General features: G+C 47.2%; 1 protein-coding gene across 1 annotated transcript in view; it reads left to right on the top strand.

Moving 5' to 3' along the window:
* The first annotated feature begins 861 nt into the window (after positions 1 to 861).
* LOC119445144 (uncharacterized) overlaps positions 862 to 22,205 on the top strand; it is a 62,276-nt gene continuing 40,932 nt past the window's right edge. The window contains exons 1-5 of the mRNA XM_049664897.1: positions 862 to 1,260; positions 2,181 to 2,432; positions 4,217 to 4,732; positions 18,675 to 18,733; positions 19,825 to 19,886. Coding sequence (XP_049520854.1) covers positions 881 to 1,260; positions 2,181 to 2,432; positions 4,217 to 4,732; positions 18,675 to 18,733; positions 19,825 to 19,886 — 1,269 coding nt within the window. The 5' untranslated portion in view covers positions 862 to 880. The remainder of the gene's footprint in view (positions 1,261 to 2,180; positions 2,433 to 4,216; positions 4,733 to 18,674; positions 18,734 to 19,824; positions 19,887 to 22,205) is intronic.

A 22,205-nucleotide genomic window follows, 5' to 3' on the forward strand; every position in this document is an offset into this window, starting at 1 on the left:
TGTATGCTCGCGCTCTACAAAACTGGGGCGTTAATGTACAACACAGAAGCGACTGAATACGTCGTTGCGAAACGCTTAGCTGTGCAATTAATTCCATAAAATTTATAGGTGCGAATTACTAATAAAAAAGAGCACAGAATGAATTTAGATTGATAATACTGGCCCCACTAAAAGGCTGTTGCTTGCACGCTACGTGTAACACCTTTAAAAGCTGTCAGTTGACAGAAAAGCCTATCCGTTAGAGACACAAATAAACGTCGTATAGAATTACGCGTCGACCAGAAACAAGGTGTGCCTTGTTGAAGGAACAGGAAAAGCTTCTCTATGGGAATAGACTCTTTGTAGAGGTCTTGCGCTGGTCCTAAAATGATAAAGACTTCATGGAGACGAATATGATGATGTTGATTGTGATTGTTACGCTGCCGTAACGATGCTAATGACTATGGATATGATGATGCAAAGAAGGCAGACGATACTTATGATGATGATTAGGCAATGAGTATCAATACTTCTTGCTCGCCTAGTTGGCTCGTCTTTGTTATATTGCAGATGAGAGTGACGCTCTTTCCTGACCTCTTCTTACTTTGTGTTGTGTCGCGTCCTTCTATACCAAAAGAGGCAACGTGTAGCCGGTTTTTCTAGGCAACTAGCAGCTTAAGGAGAAGCACTTGTCTAATATATTCCTCAGTGAGGAGGAAGATGATGATGATGATGATGACTTGAATGGCAATGATAACGACGATCTGCCGCGACTTGAGTGGCGATCTTAGTTGGGCGTGGGGTTGATAATTATACGTTGTTCTGTCTGAACGTGCTCCGCCTCTCTTCTCTTTTGCAGAGCGAATGCCGTGACTCGGTGACGCCGTCGCCCCGTCCGGCCATGATGGTGGACGGGCAGACGAGACGACGCACTCCCTCGGCCGAAGGACCACCGAGGGCTCCCGGCGTTGGTGGCGTGGGCTCCTCTTCGTGCTCCGACGGCGGCTCGGCCGACCACGACTTCGCCAAGGAGCCGAGCTCGCTCTCGGTGCCGCCCTCGGCGCAGCAGCCGCCCTCGGCGACACCGGGAGGAGGAGGCGTGGGGCAGCCGCCCTCGCCGGCGCCCACGGACTCCGGCACGCCTCCGCCTTCGAGCGTCCACGCCGCAAGCGCCAGCCGCTCACGCTGGCTCAAGCTGCGCACCACGGTCCAGCTGTCTGGAGCCATCAGCCACATCCAGAAGAAGCCTCCGCTCAAGCGAGAGGATTCGTTCCTCAAAAGGTGATGCGCGCGAACCGCCAAAAACGTCCATCTGATTAGGAGGTCCGCCGTAATAGGGGACTCCGGAATAATTCGAACCACCTGAACTCTACGCGCTTTTAGCGAAGTCGAGAAATGCATTTGACGTTAAAATGCGCACTTTTCAGCTGCTCTTGCGGCGCGCATCAATACGTTGCAGGCACGATCGTTGCTGCGGGATCTACGCAACACGATTATCTGTTTGCAGTGTCTTAACCTGGTGGGCAGGACCGCACTAAGAGCGATGGTAAGGAAAATTTTAAGCCTAACGTTAAGAGACAGGAAGAGAGTGGTGTGGATTAGAGAGCAAACAGGGATAGCCGATATTTTAGCTGGCATTAAGAGAAAGACATGGTGCTCGGCAGGCCATGTAATGCGTAGGATGGATAACCGGTGGACCATTAGAGTTACAGAATGGGTGCCAAGAGTAGGGAAGCGCAGTCGAGGACGGCAGAAAACTAGGTGAGTTATGAAGTTATGAAATTTGCAGTCCCAAGTGGGAGTCATCTAGCGCGAGACAGGGGTAATTAGAGATCGCAGGGAGAGGGCTTCGTCCTGCAGTGGACATAAATATAGGCTGATGCATGATGAACTTGGTGAGGGTATGTGGGCCAACTGTGACGGCATGATATTATAGTTAAATATACGACTTGTCGGTGGAGCATATCTTAGGCCAAGTGTTTATGTGTACGTACAACGTCCTCGAGTAGAAACAATGACGACAAGCATTGCGAGTCGAGTCGAAAGTGGACCCGCCGGAGTTTGCCTCTAAGCTACAGAGCGCGCGCGGTGAACCATTCGGGAAGGCGTAGACGAAAAGTACGTGAAGACACAGCGCACGGTTGGCGGCGTCGCCGCCAATTTCACCGCGTAACTATAACCGGTGTCGCGGTGTGGCGCAGATTCTCGACGCGACACATCAACGAGCCTCGCACGGGGGGCAGCGACTCGGCGACATCGCCGGCGGGCGAGTCGCGGCCGCGCTTCTTCTCCAAGCCCAACTGCGAGCGCCTTCTGCTGGGCGTCATCAACCCGGACGAGAACGCGCTCTTCGTCTGGCTCTGGATCCTCACCTGGTGCGTGCTGTACAACGCCTGGGCGCTCATCCTCAGACAGACGTTCACCGAGCTGCAGACCTCTTCCGTGCATCTCTGGTACGTGCTGTGTCTATAGTGCAACGCCGGGACGACCTTCGTGAACTCATATCCCATCGTTCATGCGTGGCGAGAAGAACATAAGAAACAGCCTTATTATTTTTTTCAGTTCAGCTATCCTAGGACCAATGCTTAGACGAAGCGCGAGCAAAACGAAGACAAGCACGTGGGGCGCTGACTGGCAACCGTACGAGTTTATTGTTTCTTGCCTTGAGAGGGGTAGAACTGAAAAAAAAAAAAGAATAGCAAATACAATCGCAGTTTTACCCGAAGGTGAAGGATTGATGGTGATAGCGAAGAATTATACAACTACACCGAGTAAAGTTCGTAGTGTAATTGGAAATATAAAGTGAAGTAAACATTCGCCCACTGATTAAATTAATAAGCCTGGTGTCACGCTTTATCACCGTACCACGCACTCCTTTCCTCGCCTCCCGCCGCCTGGCGCGCGCTTTATCACGTGACCTCCAACATTTGGCGCGCATCAAGCCACAATCCTTTTCGGCTCACCCTCGCATGCTTTCCCTCGCTCCTACAGCATACGGCGCGTGAGGTGTGATGTTAACTTATGGCATTTGTACTTTATACGAAACCTCACGGCGACGGCGATGCCAATGGCCAATATGCACCCGGAATGTATAAATAATTGCTATCACAATTAAAGAAACAAAGGAAGCATTTTTGTGGTTCAATAAATTGCAAGACAAAAATATCACATGGTTGCTAGGCAGCTCAATGCGTCTGTCTTTTTGCATGTGTTTCCTCTAAGCGTTAGTCCAACAATATATGAACTGTGCTACACCAAGCGGCCCGAGTTTATATCTTATTGAAGCTTCTGCCCACCGCGTTCGTCCGCTCTGCTAGGCAGCTCAATGCGTCTGTCTTTTTGCATGTGTTTCCTGTAAGCGTTAGTCCAACAATATATGAACTGTGCTACACCAAGCGGCCCGAGTTTATATCTTATTGAAGCTTCTGCCCACCGCGTTCGTCCGCTCTGCTAGGCAGCTCAATGCGTCTGTCTTTTTGCATGTGTTTCCTCTAAGCGTTAGTCCAACAATTTATGAACTGTGCTACACCAAGCGGCCCGAGTTTATATCTTATTGAAGCTTCTGCCCATCGCGTTCATCCGCTCTCGTTTCCTCAACACATCAAACGCGTGCTCCTGCATTTACCTATGTGGCTTCGCCACATTAAGCATCATAATGCAGAGAAGTGGATTTAACAAAATCTCCCTGTTAAGATTCTCGTGTTAAATGGTCAACGAATCCAGTCACCTGAACGCTTTGCAGAGACCTCATGAACAACGCACTTGCTACACAAGAGTGGTTCGTGGTGTCGCCTGCTAGTAATAATAGCGAACTTAACATCAGCTAATCACAACCACTTCTATCTAGAAAAGAACATTGTGAATTTGGCCCCAGCTTCGCGTAATCTTCCTTCAATTCCTACTTTGTATGATTGATTGATTGATTGATTGATTGATTGATAGATGATTGATTGATTAATGAAGTGAGTGAGTGAGTGAGTGAGTGAGTGAGTGAGTGAGTGAGTGAGTGAGTGAGTGAGTGAGTGAGTGAGTGAGTGAGTGAGTGAGTGAGTGAGTGAGTGAGTGAGTGAGTGAGTGAGTGAGTGAGTGAGTGAGTGAGTGAGTGAGTGAGTGAGTGAGTGAGTGAGTGAGTGAGTGAGTGAGTGAGTGAGTGAGTGAGTGAGTGAGTGACCGTAGTACAAACCCTCAGCAGCACTGACCTCACTCGTAACGCACTTCGTAACACGCGCGCCCGCAGGTTCGTGGCTGACAGCTTCGCCGACTTGGTGTACCTGCTGGACATAGTGGTGCAGTTCCGCACCGGCTACCTGGAGCAGGGGCTCATGGTGTGCGAGGCCCGCAAGCTGGCGGGCCACTACGTGCGCTCCAAGCCGTTCCTCATGGACCTGCTCGCGCTCACGCCACTCGACCTGCTCCAGTTCCAGATCGGCATCGCGCCGCTTCTACGCTTCCCGCGCTTCATCAAGGTGTACCGCTGCTACCGCTTCTACTACATGGTCGAGTCGCGCACCATCTACCCGAACCTGTGGCGCGTCGTCAACCTCATACACATACTGCTGCTGCTGTCCCACTGGTTCGGTTGCTTCTACTACATGCTGTCCGAGTTCGAGAACTACGACGGCGACTGGACCTACCACAAGCCGGACTCGCCCGAGTGGAAGGCGCTGGGACGAAAGTACCTCGCCTCCCTCTACTGGTCCACGCTCACGCTCACCACTATCGGGGACCTGGTCACGCCCAGCTCCAACCTGCAGTGCGTAACGCGCTCGTTTTTGTACCTGTCACCCTCTCTCTCTCGTTTCAGCACGCTCACTACCTGTTTAGCCGGCCTGTGATTATGAAATCATACTACATCTTACGCCTGATGTGGTTACTTGGTGTATTGTTAGCGGGTACAAATATCTCACTGTTTTCGCAGCCTGCCCCCATCGCAATGCGTTCGCAGTAGCTCCAGGTTGAAACCACGATCTTGTGCAGCTGATCGCAATAGCCAATATAGTCACTGGGTCCCCGCTGCGACGTCACCCAGTTGCTACGGAAAAGCACTGGTGCATTGCATACACATGTTGCATTGTGTGCAATACGGGTGTGGCAGACACTCAAATCGGAGCACCGTGTTGGCCGTATCATGCCAACACCGTGCCCAATCCTCCCCTGGCTCCCGCCGTTCTAATTTGAGTCACTTGAGTGATTATGCAAAAAATTTCGAGTACCGAACACTGTGAGAAAGCCGAGACGCAGAAAATAAGAACGGGTGCACTATATAAAGCTGTCAGCAGTATGACACAGGTGGTTAGCGTGACACACAGCTACACGCATTGTTTACGTGCCACCTCTGTTCAATCTTTGTCGTTCAGTGATACAAAGTGAATCACAATCGCTCGAAGTGCAACTGACTGTTTTAACACGTCCTTTGTAACAGGTATCGCAAAAGTAGAGTGCTGACATCCTGCAGAGTGAATCACAATCGCTCGAAGTGCAACTGACTGTTTTAACACGTCCTTTGTAACAGGGATTGCAAAAGTAGAGTGGTGACATCCTGCACATTTCCAAAAATATTTATTAAAATCACGATTCCGAAGTATTTCAAGTTGATATCGGCCAGCAGTGTCGTCGCGAATAACGACCTATACGAAGAGTGAAAGATTAACTCAAAATACGACAGCCGCCGCCCACGCATTAGCCTCAGTGGCTGTTAGGGCCGTTTCCCGTAAAATAAACCTGGTATTTGAGGGTAAAAAATCTTTCATTTTATTAATGTGCATTGATTTTTTTTTTCGAAGCGTATAGCTTGAAAAGCCAGTTTACTTATAAACCCCTGGAAAAGTATATTCACTATAGAAAAAAAGAAGGATAGAGAAAGAGTAGATCCACCTGGCCGCCCACGTGACAGTTCAGGCCTTATTCTGCTTCACTTCCCACGATAATTGCGCATCCTTTAAGCTCTTCAAGCATGCGCAGCGATCGACGAAAAAAAATCGTCCAGTGTGCTTGAGCGAGTATGCGAAAAACAATGGATGGTCGGGTGCACCCTCGGTCTCGTCCCAAGGGCCGGGCCGGGGTCTTTTCTCCTGGGTTGGCATACTACAGTTTAAATAACTCAAATCCCCATCTTCCAAGTACTATATTCGTCCAGTTTGGATTAGAAAGGTATTAGGCGCATGTAGGAAGGATTCGTTATCCTCTCGTAAAAGGCCTGTTTTATTATTTTCTTGCTTGCTCTCTGCGCTGTGCCTATGAGCAGCCGTCGATAAACCAATTATAGGAAACACCTTCCGACTCTCTTCGATGAAAATTACGGTCGCTGGTCGATAAAGCATGAATCGACGACGCCCTGTCGTAGACTACTCGCATGCATCGTTAATCTTGTACGGCTCCCTGAGGTACACGAACACCCTTAAGCCGAATGGGTTTTAGAAAACAAGCCACTTTGATCGTGCTTGAAGTAGGGGAAGTAATTATCTTAGTGGCAGCAGTGAGCGCGAAGGTTTACCAAGCAAAGGCGACAACAAATGTTACTGTCAGAGAAACACGAGAAAACATTGGATGTGAACAAAATGTAACGAGAAAACATTGTATTTGAACCGCTGTGAACGTGTCTCGAACGGTATTCGTCCTCTATTAATTAGGAGTGTGTGTCAACGTTTACTTGTTTTACTCCTTTATGGCTCTATCAGTTTCATTCCTTCAATACCATTTAGTTACCTGACTTAGAACTTATTTAGACGTCTCCTGCGCAGTACCCTTATTTCGTGGGTTTTTCTTACCATTCCCTAACAAGCCCTAACCATTTTCTTGCAAGTAATACAGGATGTTCGCGAGATCCTCGTATTGCGAGAATAATTTTTCAATAGGAAAGGCGGCAAATGTTTCGAAAGCGAAATACTTCCGCTTCTGTTCTTTCCTCAAGTTTCCGCTCGTTTCGTCTCATTTTCTTCACTCCGAAAGTTATCTATCGTGGCTAACACAGATTCGCGTGAAGAGAGCTGTTTCAAGGCAGATTGAAAGCGATGCACTTCAAAAGACGCAACCATTCGGACAAAAAAAAAACCTGATAGTGGCAATGAAGTTGTCTTAATTTCAGAGATCTGGCTTCCATGGAAGCCTCAAGATTACAGTCGCGTTTTGTGTCTTTCAGTCATATTTCATGGCACGCGTCATAAAACTTCAACGGACCAACGCGACTAATTTTATAACGCGAAAAAAAAAACGAAAGTCTACAAACGTACGGTACAAACGTAAAACAAAAGTCGCCAGTGCTCTCTCTCTCTCTCTCTTTTCAAAGCGATTCTTTCTTAGTGATACTGCCCGAGCTTTGCTGATCGTGGCGACTGCTACCGCTGCTGTCTTGTCGAATAGCTCGAAACATATAGCCCTCCATATAAGGAGTCACCGTATACGTACATACATCTGTATTGCCCCCTGTAGTTGTGTCGAAGGACGGTTCTGTTTGCTGCGGAATTACGCGATGGAACAACAAATGCAGCTTAAGTGCCCCCACTGCAGCAAATATAGGCCTTCGATCACGCCATTCCTTTAATAAAGTGATTAGCCCTTCGGCTCCTTTCTCTCGTTTTCGCGGTCAAAGGAGTACGTGGCCTCAATCGCACCTATGCTTCTTTTCTGTAAATGCCAACTAGCTCTTACAGGTGCTCGCATGAGGGTCTGGGGAATCGCCTGACGCCTGAGGGATCGGGCAAGATGGCGGCTGTCCTGCTGGGCACTGAGAGTGTTCTCCACCGCGTGCAGGGCGAACTTCGGGCTCGTCGCCACCAAAGTAAACGTCGCGCTACATCTCAGCTCTCCTAAACCTACCGACGACGCGGGCTGCGCCATAACGAATAGCACTAACCCCAACGAGACATACTTGACTATACTTAATCCACGACCTTCGCATTATGAGTTCGATGCACTGACGATTGGGCTACGGCGGCGGCTGTTCCAACGTCCACATTCTTGGGTATTCACGTATGTTTGTAACTCTGGGAGTGTTATCTGGCGCCACTCACGCTATCGCGGAGGATATGGAACACTCTTTTGATTGATGGCGCCGCGTGGAGCGTGAACTTCATGAGCAAGCAACTGACCGATAAACCCCTCGTATGCTACGTGAAGGCATCAAAGCTGCCGGATTCGAGACCCTCGTTATGAAATTAACGAGAAGGGAAAAACCTAGGGTCCCTCTTTATTGTTTTTTATTCTAACTTTTTTTTTTTGCGTGTGATTAGCAAAAATCGGGCCCCTTGGTTTCCCCTCTTCGTCTCGTTCTTTTTACAGCGAAGGGTCTTGAATCCGGCAGGTTCGATGCCCTCAGGTAGCATACGAGGGTTTATTGGTCAGCTGTCCTGTTCATAAATTTCACCTACTAAGTGGCGCGTAGTACGGGAACGTGAAAGAGAGAGAGAGAGGCATTCTGACATTACCGAGAGGCCGGAGAGAGAGAAAAGGCCGAGGAGTGGAAACCTAGGAAGATCAACTAAACGAGTGTCCGGTTTCCTAACCTACACAGGAGGTATGAAAAACAAAGGGGGAACAGAAAAATGAAAAAGAAGTAGAAAGTGAGCAAAACCGAGCATGTCTGACGGCCTGGCATGCTAGTCCAGGTGTTGGGAGAAAACATTTTCTCTCATCATAGAAAGGGGCGAAGAAGGTAAAAGCAGCCCCTTGCATATATGTAACACACAAGGATTCCAGCAGCTGCTTCTTTTCCTTGAAGGCTACACACGCGACAAAACAAATTGCATGTTGAGCAGTAAGAGCCGCATCTAATAAGTAACGTGTTCAGTTTTTCAGTTGCTTGAGTTTCTATGTAACACTTCAGCCAAGAATGCCCATAGTGATATTACTGTTTTAATTGGTTCCTCGTTCAAACAGAGCACAAGTCGTTGGGGTGAAACTGTGTATAAACACGAATGAACTCGTTTGCTTCGCAATGAACATGAAAATGAAAGTGAGATGGCAGGACTTCGACCACACCGGAGAGCGCGTTTTTTAGCAATTTAGCCACAGCGGGAGACGTGGCTTCGGAAACTGTCCTTACATATACATAATGACGGGCGCAGTTCATTGAAGGCCCCAACAAAATCAGTTCTCTAGACGTATGTACCGAGCTTAAATTTATGTTTTCCTTGCGAACACGTCACGCGACGTAACAACTGTTTCACCTATCTGTGGTTTGTTGTTTCGGATACACGGATCACTTCATCTTCAAAATTGATCGTGTGGAATAGTCATATTATTTTATTTTTCAGTTTATAGGTTTTCTCTTTTCATTCGCAAGCGCATGCTGCGCGCACGTAGTTATTTCAGTTGCACTCATTGCCAGCAGGTGAAATGCAGTAACCGGATAGAGTTACTTCCAATCAGTGACCATTTTAGCCGCAGTCAAGAGGAATATTTAGATCATTGCCCACTTTATCCGGATAAATTTAAACAGCACAAATGTTTTCATTGGGAAGTCGTTTCAGAAATTCTAGTGCTCGCAAAACTTGACATCCGTCGCGGCTGTGGGAGCCAGAGTATTGCTGCCATGGTAGATGCATGGTGCACCATGCATCTACCGGTAAAGTAGGTACAAGCGTGCTACCGTCCAGGTGCTCGGCCATTATGGGACCTCAACACTTGGAAAAGGGTGTTTGCCCCCTACCCGAGGGTGTCCCTGCGTAATAGGTGCATCCTGACGCAACTTGCGAAATTGTCGCTATGGGAGTGGCCCAGACCTCCGTTTTCAGGGTTTCGTTGCACCCACAGGGTTCTGCAGGATTTTCATTGTACGGGCTTCTTTCCCAGGACAATGAATTCCTAGGTAAAGCCCAGTGTAAGGCCGAGGGACGCCTGTGTCCATTTGGATAAATGACGGGTGATCGGTGGCAGTGTGGTTCTTGAACCCACGACCTCAACCGGTGAACACTCAACACCGAGACAAATTTTTACAGAATTGGTCCGTATAGGATGAACCTGTTATTTTGCCACGAATATTTTATCACGAAATATGTTTTAGCTGTCTCTTTACTATTCTTAATTAATGTGCGTTAATAGCTTCACCACTTGCGTAAGTGTGAGATAAGCAGCCAGGTATCATGTGCGCAAACCACTTCGTCCAAATTTCTGGATAAGCTGCCACTGTCTTACCGGGTGAGTCCTACCACTCGAATCATGGCTATGCATTTATATACAGCTAGAGTGGATACTTGGATGTGTCTCGTAGTGCCTGGTGTCTTGTCGCTTCTGATGTGTTCTATGTAGCGTGGTTGCCTATACTTGTATATATCACCTGTTGCAACCGCATCGAGCAATGGACTATTTATTCCATGCACCCTAGAACAGCACGTCAGAATGGGAGTCAAAGTTACTCCTACATAGAAGTAAATTATGTAAAATTACGTTAAAAGCGATAATATAGCAATACTGCCAAAAAAGTGCTGAAATTTATTGTTACTAAGTTTACCACACTCTTGCTGTTTATTTCACAAACAAACTACTGTATACGGTTTATTAGACACCTAAATAAAACGAAATAGAACATATGAAGTGTACTCAATTTGGCTTTATTTAAAAGTCGGTTATGATATTTAACCTAAACTCAGTTTTCAATTTCTCACGAAAGCACAGCAGAAATACTCAAATAATGTTAAATTGGAACGTATTTCATCCTAAGGAGCAAATTCAATTGTACCCAATAAAAACACAGCATATACTAGTCCATAGAATGCTCTGATAAGTCATCGCAGATTACTCTAAAATCTGTCGCTACCCTTTTTCTCCGTGGCTTCACGAGCTGCAACGTGACATTCGTTTCGTAATTGGTTTATATCCCAACCAACCATTCGCGATCGCTCTTTTGTCTTTTGTCTTTTTGTGGCGATGGCTTCTGTCTCTTTCGATTCAGTTAAAGCCCCTCCACAGCACTACCGCAAGCGTGAACTGATGGAGGGGCTTTATATTCAGTAATCGCCTCGTTTCCTGTAATCTTCGTCGAGAAGTGTGCAAGGAACGCCTGCGTCTGACTTTTCCTTTTCTTTCTCTGCTTCATGCGTCCTTATATAATGAATTCTCCTTGCACAGTGCGCATCGGTTAGATAACCTGACGCAGTTCTTACTGCCAAACATTCCGACGACGATATTATGCGACCAGTTCACATTCCACCACCATTTGTCAATATATCGTCGTTGTATGGGGAAGAGTAAAAGGGGCGAGAGCACACTAGCACATTCTCACTCAACCCTGTTATGCAGCGAAGACGACACCCCAGAGTGCGCAGTTTTGCAATCGATCGCTGCTCAGCACCAGCTGACATACGGCACGGAAATAGGCAGCGAAACCAAGGGGCGTAACGTCAGGTCAAGACGATTTTAGGCAAAATATCACCAGGCGAGAGAAAGGAGAGAGAGAGAGAGATAAGAGCGCAAGAAAAGTCAGGCGACATTACATAAGGACGCTGCGATACTATACACCCTCTCTCTTTTCCGCACTCTCGCTCGCGTCGCCCAGCCATGAGTTATGCGTACCCATCATCTTTTCCCATCTCGCTTGCAGAAAATCTCATACCACGTGCCATCTCCACATCTCCACATCTTCCCATCTCCACATTTCCCATTTCCGAGCGTCCTGCGCTTGGACTATATGCGCTTGCGCAATGGGACCGGGCCCGTTTTCGCGTCCAACAGCTGCGAATGACTCCTGGCGGGCGAAAGTGCTACACGAGGCTGTGCCCCTCTGCCGAGCGAGAGATGTCGCAACCAAAGGACCCGGTCGCGTACGCAGGCCGTCGTCAGCTTCGAGAGGCCGCTATTCGCGACACGTGGGCCGTCTCTGTGCACGTGGACGACAGTGCATTTATGAAAGGAAACTTAGGTAGTCTCTGGAATGTATGCACGTTTGCTGTAGGTTGTTTTGCGTACTCATAGACTTTTCACTTTCTCTATTTAATTTTTCAGTCTGTTCTACAGAGAAAAGTCACAAACAGATCTATTTCATTTTTTTCTTTCGTGATTCAAGTGTTTTCGTATGGGTGGTCTTTAGAAGAGCCTGTCATCGTTAGTTGACAAGCACTTTGAGACCATAGGATCATGTGATTGCAGTCTACAGTCTATAGACTTCACAGCAAACATCTATAGCCTTGCAAGTGAGTGCATAAATTAATTTATTGTCTAGTTGCCGTGCAATGTCTTGCGGGCCGTCGAAATTGCGTTTAAGAAAATTCCTATCTGCAAAATCACCCATTCGCTGTCGGTGCATAGTTTGTAGAACTATATTGTCGTATAGGAATTGATTGTTCTTATGCTGTTACCCGAGGCAATATACACTAACAATGAAGCTTAGAATTTTTTGTTGATAGTACTTAAACCTCAAACATGCATGTATGCGGACTTTCTTTAGACTATCAAAAAAATTTGTTTTTTCCCTGGGGGAGGTCACTTTTGGTTAGCGCACCTCGTACCTCATTTTGAATAACCGAGCCCTCACTATTGAAATAACTGACGACAACCGGCCCCGGGCGCTCTAGTAGTTTGCTAAGGGTTGAAGCTCTCTACCATAGCGGCCTGATCAAACTGAAACCGTTGGCAGACGGGTTCCGCCGGGGACGCCATCACTGCGTACATTTTTTTTTTTTTTTTTTTACTCCTATGCGTATGTTTCGATATTGCGAATCTGCGTGTGTTTTCTATCTGACAGTTTCTGTGTTGCCTTCATCTCAGCTTCCATATTCTGTCTCACTAATTACGTGCAATGCAGCCAACGCTAGGGTTCGCATCGGCTAACAAGAAAAGAGAACCGGGTTCCTCCATTGTCCGACATCGTCGTCCTTCACGCGACGCCGACCAATCAACGGAATCTTCACGGACAGACAGACAGAAGCACTTTATTGATAGCAAGCGAGTATGGACCCCCCTGGGTTCCTGGACCACCGCGCGGTCCCACGCGAAAATTACCGAAATTAACGAAAATCGAGTTTTTGAATTATGCTTTATCTGTATAAACTGATTTAGTGGTGTTCCTCTTTAATATCACTGTATGATAGATTGATGATGATTATGCTGCGACGGTCTTTTCGTGGCAGTTGTTCAAGATTGCAAAGACATTCACAGAAGGTCTGTAGGTGGCCGATTTACTTATGTTTTTATCACACCATACGGTATAAAATAGTACCTGGCGTTGTGTAAAGTGTCAACTGCTTAAAAATTTGGCATAGACGGCTGAAAGACAACATAAATAAATGACAATAAACCTTCCATGTACTGGCAAATAAATATTTGCAAAAGTGCAGAGTACTCGCGTGGCTCGCCAATGACGCTGACGGTGCGTTTGCCGCCAGAGCTGAAACAATGCAGCGTGAAACTAGTAAATAAGCGGAATTCATAGAGTCCCGTTGATATTTTCTTTTTTGTTTACTACTTTTTCTGCCCTATTATTCCTCTCTTTCTTTCTTTCTTTCTTTCTTCCTTCCTTTCTTTCTTTCTTTCTTTCTTTCTTTCTTTCTTTCTTTCTTTCTTTCTTTGTCTCTGTCATTCCTTTCCCTCATTCTTGTCCTTATATTTTTTCTTTATCGGGTACGAAGAATCGTCTCGTGACATCTAAAGAACTGTTAAGGCAGAAAATACCGAATTCAAGCGATCAGCTTTTAAAGGTATATAAAGGAATAAAAGAACCACGAAGCGAAACACAGCTAAAAGAAATGACACCATGATATCCTATATGTTTCTTGAGCCAGTCCTAGCGGCTTTACTATTCCTGGTCTAATATATTTTTTTTTATTTCGTCCATCTTCCTTAACTCCTTGCACGTTTAGTTTACGCGTTCTGTTTACAGGCAAAGCTCCGAGATACAACGCGTGAATTCGTAATTTCTTGAGCGAAACCATCCTAAGAACGCATCCCGACCCCCGCCTGCTTGTTGTTGTCACGGCCGAAAATTTCCAATCCCTCAGAATCCATTTTGTACTTGATTTGCTCTCGAACTCTTGTATTTGTATCTTGTATCTTCTTTTTTTATTTATTTGCTTAGAGTGGGCGTTCCTTGATCCTTGTTCAATCTTCTCTCCTTCAACTATGCGACAAACCGTGTATGTCACGCGGACACGCGGCAAGAAACCAAACAGTTTCGACGACGCCCGACGTTGCGTTGCGTTCTTTACAAAAAGAAGAAAAAAAAAAGGGGGAGGGGGGAGGAGGATCAGGGAGGGAGGCCTCTGCTTCACGACGAGTTTCTTCGAACCTTGAAAGTTAGAGAAGTTTGAACGCGCTCTCCCTCTCCCCCGCGGGAATGATTGGAATGCCTCCCAGAGCCTGCTTCCGACGAGCGTTTGCCGAAAGCGTCTGCAAAAGCCAATGTCAACATCCATTTTCTATCGAACTCTCGGCGTGCTTTTGCGGGCGAACCCGCTTTTTTCTCTCTCTCTCTCTCTCTCTCTCTCTCTCGTTTCTTGGTTCTTGCTATCTTGTGCTATCTTTTCGCTGCTATAGCTTGTAAACGCAGCACTGAGTTTCCTTGGATAGAGTCTCCGAGTGAGATTTTGTATTAGACTAGTACAGGAATCAGATATTGCTAGCTTCTGAGAGCAGCGGTAGTTTGCTGCAATGTTGTAAAAGCATTGCAGGAAGCGTTATTTGAACCTGGCAGATTGGTGAAAGGGGGGGGGGGAGGGGGGTCGAAGTGTCGCGGCGAAGACATTCCAATGCTCTCATTCATAGGTGAGCAACGTCGTTCGTTCGTATAGTGCAGAGAACGGGTATGGATGATGGGAGGGGGTTCGATGCTGATGCTTATGATGATGCTTATGATGATGCTTATGATGATGCTTATGATGCTTATGATGCTTATGATGATGATGATGATGATGCAAGCGCACGTTCCGCGCATAAACACAACAAAACCGGTGCGCATCACTCAGCCGGTGTTTACGACGATCGAGGTGTTGCCCCCCTCCCCCCCCTCACTCTCTTCGCGCCACGTCGGCGTGCTTTTATCTTCCGCGCAGAGTGTGGGCGTTGGCGGGAAGGGGGTGGGGGATCCTCGACAGTGCAGTTTGCCGTCGTTATCACGTCTCTCTCGCCCCACTCATACCGTCTCCTCGAGCACGCTCCATTGCGAGCCGATCGGGAGGACAAACGCTTTTTGCCCCGTTCGACACTTCTCTCTCGGCGTGGCCCACGTTCGTACGTAAGGGCCTCTTGGCTTTGTGTCAATGGGATCGCGAGCAATGGAGCAGCGAAGGAGCGGACGAACAACGGGGCGATGTCGTCTCGCAGATTTATATCTGTTAGACAGTGCGTGGGGGGCTTAAATGACCAGCGACTACTAGCCCGGGCTTTCGCGAAATGTGGGTCGCGTTAAGAGCAGACACAGCGAAAGAAAAGAAATAAAGAAAGATTTGTATTCTTTTTTATGTATTTTTTATTCCTTATGCGATTGTTACTGTTGCCATTTCGTCTTGCGCTCCTGTGTTTGCGAGTCACGAACGCTTGATTTAAATCGAACGGGAAACGATGAAAGAAATAGAAAATTGTATGTCTAAAATTGTATTGATGGCGTCCGGTGTGGAAGCGGAAGTCCGGAGAGCAATCGACCGAGGCAGAGGCTGGAGAGAACGATATGGCCTTTCTTTTTCTTCCTTTAAGCTTTTTCTGGCCATTAGAGTGCATGTGTTGATCGCATTATTTCGCTGTAGATTGCGTGGAATATGTGTTTAAGCATAACAACATCGGTGGATAGGTAAGATCTAGCAAAACAAAACAAAAAGGTATCAGTTTCGTCCAAAAGGTGAAGCATGGATTGCGATAGCAAATTAGGCATACGAAGTAAGGATAGCAGATTTACCGGTCGTATAAACTTGTAAACATTCGCTTACTAACTCAATTAACAAGCATGGTGTCACGCGCGCACAAGCAAACATGAACACATCTCACTCGATGACCGCGGAAACACGCGGTCAGAACGCTGGAGTGAGCTAGCGCGGCGGCAGCATCGATCAAATGGACATTCGCGCTGCTGTCGCTTCAACGCGAACTAAGTGGCGAAAACACAGCGCACACGAAGCTATATCAGCACCGGCGCACTGTGTCCCCATCCCAGATCGCTTTCAAGATAGGGCCCGCGCGGCCGTGCGCGGCCTTGCCATACGCAGCAGCAGCCTGAACTTGAACACCACCCCTCCCCTCCTCTCCCCTTGGTGCTTTGCGCGCGACGGAAGACGGCGCGATTCCTCCTTGCTTTCCTCCCTCGCGCGCGCGAGATCGAGCCGCCATCGTCTTCTCGCCCTCGCACGCCTTCACTCGCACATACAGCAATACGGCGCGAGGCGACGATGTGATCGTCCCTAGACTTTATACGGAACATCACGGCGACGGCGATGGCAGAAATGCGCCTGGCGTGTCCATATAATTGCTATCACAGTTAAAAAAAAGGACGGGAACAATTCGGTCAAGGATGCGTGGAACTCTCAACATCAGAGTAGCTCGTACGTGGTCTAACCCTTATAGGATAAGGGCTCATTCACATATGACCTCCTCAGCAAAGGAGGATAGTCCTTGGGTTCATTTGTATATTCGCGAAGCACTAAGCTCACTGCCACTACCACGTGATTCCCCACTGGCGGCGGCCGCATTACAGCGTGAGTGGAATACATAAACGCTCGGGCGTCGTGCATTGAGTCCACGTTAAAGAACCTTAGGTGGTCGAAATCAGTCACTAAGGCCTCAACTACGGTGTCCCTCATAACCCCATGCGCTGTATAAGAACGGTACCCCCCTCCTACCCCTAATTTAATTGAATAATTACGTTTTAATAACAGTTACACTCAAACTGCCCACACAGCCCAACCATATACTTTCTTTTCTTTTTTTTTCCGGCGCTTTTTGACACACGTAACTTCATAAATGTTGTGTACGAGATCTCTCTCTCTCTCTCTCTCACTCTCTTAAGTTTATCAAGCCCCCGAGCAACACGTAAGCGACCCCGAGACGCGGTCTGCCTGAGTAGCCGCAGAGACGCATGCAAGCCGAGGTTTCGTCGGCTGTCGTCGTGGGCCTGGGAGTCGGTACACGACTCCATGGTAACGCGGATACGCTGTTATCGTGCGGAAATTCCTCGTTAATTAACCACGAGGTGGCGGCGCAGCAACGCGCACACTCCCATCCGCGCCGCGTTCATTCTTTGCCTCGCCGGTCCGTACATAGTACATACGCATATATGGCCGCGGGCGTTATACCTGCAGCTTGATAAATGAGGCACGCATACTACAAAACGTGCGCGCGCGCTAGTCAGAGAGGAGACTCGGTGATTGTTGCCTCTTCGTGGTGTTTTCATTATACATGCAAGCCCGGGCACTGTTTTATTATTTTTTCCCCTCTCCCGGCGGACACGCTTATGTGACAGATGATACCCATCTCTGCGCCCCACGCAAGCGCAGCCGGAAGCTCCATTCTCAGTCCTTGCGAATTATGCAGAATGTTGGGAATTATCTCCCGTTCCGTTCCGTTCTTTTTTTTTTATTTATTTTCCCGACGCGTACGTAGAGCGAGCGGTGCGCGCATATTTCGTTTCTAATCTGCTAATCCGACCAGATATGAGGAACTTCTGCTCGCCTACGTTGGCTCACCGCGGTCTCGCAAAAACGCCCGATTGAGCGCTTGATCTCGCTTCGAAGCCTCGCTACAGGGTGCCTCTATGCATGCCTGTCTTCGCGGTGTGACGGGGGTGACTCCGGCATTGAAGCACCCTAAGCCTCGTTCTATTGTTACACCGTCTGTCCGGGGCCCACAGTAGGATTATTATTATTGTTTTTATTCTACCGGTTGATCCTTTCTTTTCAGCCGTATACCAAAGAAAGCTTCTTTCGAATATTCGCCCGCTCAATGTTTACGAACGTGTAAGCACAATGAAGGAACGTTGTCGACCTGTCTTTTTAAGCTCAAAGTTGAACTGGTGACGAGAGTTAAAAGGCTCTTTGAAAAATGCATACACGCACCGTACTCATCAGTGGCCAAAGTAAGCATGGCGAGACAGATGAACGCATTGAAGTGAAACCCTTACGTCTCATATAGTATTTCGAGCACGGTTTCCGCTTTTGTGACTGAGAAATTTAGTAAAGCCCTGAGGCACCTCTCTTGAAAGCTGTACAGCTTCATCATGCCACAAATGTTTGATCGGGCTAGTCTGCCAGTGTATGGTATCCATCAGCGGCCACGCATTTTACTGCTTCTGACTAGATGCCTTTTAACGTTTCTGAACCACGGTTGTCGTATGCTTCTCGCACAAGTTGGTGGGCGAGTTGAGTGACCGTTCTTCAAGCCGCAGCGAAGTTCAGACAATGACACAATAACATAGAAACACGCAGCACACTGTAAAATAATTTACACCCTTAAACGTGTATACGGGTGTAAATATGTTTATAACTCTCAGCTTTACACCTTTTTGTGTAAGGGTGGCAGTTAAAGACCTATTTACACCCGTACTCGATTTTAAGGGTGTAAATTACGTATTTCACAGTGCAGGGGCACAAACTTTTTACGTTCTTGCGCCCCAGCCTGTCCCGAGCTGCCGCCCAAATATTGCTATTTCTTTCTCTTCGAAATCGTTATAAAGAAAAAAAAAGATTTTTCCTACACTTTAATCGGGGAAGAAATTGTGAGCGGTTTGTATTGACGTCTCTTTAATCCATATCCTCTCTATTTCTCTCTCTTCTTATTTCTTGCAGATACATTTTCACTATTTTGTGCTATCTCATCGGCGTCTTCATTTTTGCAACAATTGTAGGTGAGTGCTGTTTCTCTCGCCCTTGCGTCGTTTGCTGTTGCTACTCTTTCTTTTCTTGGTTAACAGCGGAAAAACAGCGTAGTTGTGTACGAAAGCTTAATTTTCAAGTCTTCTGTCTCTACGACTACGAATGAGACTGGGCTTTCACGCTACTATGCGTGGTGTACTTTGCGATCACTGGTTAACATAAACGTATTAGCCATATTCGCTGTGGCGCGCACGCGCACGCTCGCGCATACTCCACGACACCATCTCCCCGCACACGCAGTGCAAGCCATAGGTGTGCGCCGTTAAGATTTTAATTCCAGACGTACGCTATGCGCTTCACGCTGCAAGAAGACTTCCCCAACCCGTAATAAAGAAGCATAACTCGCATCTTCTTCAGATTTAGTAGAAAAATGAGAAATCTGATATGATGAGTCGGTCAAACATCTACGCGTAAGAAAATAGCCGGTCACGCTTTCTTGCCTCATCTCAGCTACGGGTATTTGATGGCAGAATACTAAGTGGCCGTTGCTCATTAAGACTAAGATCATAGCATACGGCTCTGCTTACAGAACACTCTTATCTAGAGCACGAGAATTGTCCGCTCCGTACTGTGCTAACATATTGCAGTGCAGCATGTGAGTACAAGCAGGGCCCGGGCTGATGAAGCTTGCGTCTGAGCACCTGCTTGCATATGGACCGGCACTTACGAAATGCAAAGAAAAAGGGATGCGAATCGTCGGAATACGATCTACTAGTAATCATTGCATTCCGGACAAGTATAGTGCTCTGAGTACAGTCGTTGGTTCCAGCTGGTTCTCGCTGCCAAAACGAGTACCCCTCACATGGGTTTACCATGTGCTACTCTAGGCGAGATTACATTTCCCACACTGGTCGTGCGTCTAGACGTGATTAATCTCACAGAGCCATTCTGCTATTCCTGAATGCGATACATTTAGACTCCCGATTATAGCTCTGAGGACCTTGATCAATGAGTTCGTCTAATTTCTTGCTCACTTGTGTGACGCTGTCGTGAAAATGACGTCATGTGCATATTTTGGGCACTGTTATAATACCTTCCCCTCTATTTATCTTTCTTCTAACAGGTCAAGTAGGCAATGTAATTACAAACAGAAATGCAAGCCGCCTGGAGTTTGAAAGATTACTGGTGAGTTCGCGTTTCTCTTTCTTTTTTTTCTTCGCTCATACTTTTTCTTTTTCGACCAAGGCTTGTCAAAATGTATAATATTTTACGCACGTGTTTTATGTATGCGGCAACACCAGCGTCGCGTATGAATTTATCCAGTGTTTCGTGGAAACGGTGGCTCCGGAGAAATTTGCCCTCTTTGCATAGGAGTTTCGTGGTAACTGTTGTCGTGTACCCAGCGTTCATAGCTAGACGTGACACTGTAGCAAAGTGCGACTCCCACAAGGACACGTGAATGTTTTGGTGGTAAGAACCGAAACGTCTCCTTCTGGGAGCACTGGGAGCATTAGCACTCCGTCCCTGTAAGGGGACAGTTTTGCACGTCCGGCATATCAAGGAAATTTCGGCCAGTTCCATCTACAGGTGACAGCCGGTGTAAATGCCCACTCCTGCCGGCAGCTTTTGAAACGCTTGTATATATTTCCTCTCTTCGCTCGCATTTCGTCGAATTGGCACTCTAGTTTTCCCAATAAGGAAATCTGAACTTGTCATACTGTCTAACCTAAGCCAACTTCCTCCGCTCTAGTATAAGGTGTGAACGGGGACACACACATGGTGGGATAGGCGCCTATGGCCTGCCGGAGGGAATTTTCACGGACGCAGAGTAGGCCAAGGGATTGAGGCGAAAGGATGATAGAAGGAAGATGCGGATCGGGTGGGAGGTATGCCTGCTAGTGAGTCGCAGTGTTTAGAGGGTTCACATCATAGACTTACATCTAGTACACTTTGACGCACCTGGACTATGCAGCGCCACCTGGACTAGGGGCGGAATACGGGGGTAATTGGAAATCGCTGGGAGAGGCCCAGATCCTGCAGTGGACACAAGTGTGATGATGCTGATGGTGATAACGACTACGACAATAATGATGATGATGATGATGACTTTGACACAGGCACCTGTATTTAGTATTGTACTGCAATCTGTAGCATGAATAAGGATTGATTCTTCAAATACAAATATTATTTGAAGCGAACGCACAAGGAACAAATGTCAAAGGAGAGTGAGCTCTAAATTAAGCCACGTTGAACTGTAAGCCGAGAAAACTAGCTTAAGAATCACCCTATCCGTTCTCCTTTGTGGTGAAAGTATGGGATGCCTTGACAATAGAGTTCACAGTGCTTATATTCTTAATTGAAAATGATCTACTCTGAGGTTGGAACTCATGATGTTGTCAGAGAGAGATAGGCCGACTGTATCTACTATTCGTCACTTATCCTTAAATGAGCGCAAACCTTGGCTGCTGCGGTGCTGTTAGTCAAAATCAGTTTCATAGTGAGCTGTCACTTTTTTGAACTTGTATTGAACTACTCTGCTGTACTCTACTCTGCTCAACTCAATGCTATCCATTGTCTAAGCCCATTTCTTCATGAAAACTGGCGTACATTATAAAAGAGCCACCAAGCAAGCTTACGCGTCCCCTTTCTTCTTAAGCTAAGCGTTGCATAATGTGAATATTTGATTGAGTTGGTGGCTGTTATTCATTTCATCCTCGGAGTCGCCTATTGCTTCTGGGGTTGGTTGAGTGAACTTAGCTTGTATCGATGTTTGATTCAGTACTATTTCAGTTTACGCCAATTTTTAGTTATGTAAACTGCAAGTTAGCGCACTTATTACCTGGTCGTTTCGTACTCTGTAGTTTCGTTGGGCTTGTTTTTTACTATAATGTAAAACGGGTCATAACCACTGCGGAAAAGTAAGTCCAATACTTTTTTTTTGACTGAGTTACCCCAATTGGCGGTGGCATCCGGCGCCCGCCAATACAGTTACATGATTCCAGCGGCAGGATCCTCTCATTGGGCCAAACGTAGCAAATTTCGAATCGTGCCCAATCTACCGATGCAGTTGAACGTTGACGCTGCCGTTCTTTTTTCCACTAACCACCGCATCTTACAACGACGAGTCACCGAGCTACAAGGGCCACGGGGCCCGTGCCCGACTTTGCCTTATTTTCCTCCGTCGCGGAAGCCTCCTTGTTAGACACGGGTGAAGAGGCACGCCGCAGAGATACAGCGCCTCATCGCGGAAACGTACGAAGACGCAAACCGCATTCCGATGGGTAAATCGGATAAAGCCCCACCAGCATGTCGAGATAGGACGGCCCTGGTGGAACGATTTGGCGGTGTTTAGCAGTGGGCTCCCCTCTTCCGATGCGCTGGTCCTTCGCAGCCCCGATTTTGTCCTTTTCTATTTCCTTTTTTTTTTTTACCTGTCCCGGCATTCCTTCGAAGGAGGGGGCAGAGAAGGAGGAGGAAGAGGTGGGAAAGAGGGAGGGGTACGAA

This window comes from Dermacentor silvarum, chromosome 3 (genome assembly GCF_013339745.2).
Source record: "Dermacentor silvarum isolate Dsil-2018 chromosome 3, BIME_Dsil_1.4, whole genome shotgun sequence".
NCBI lineage: Eukaryota > Metazoa > Arthropoda > Arachnida > Ixodida > Ixodidae > Dermacentor > Dermacentor silvarum.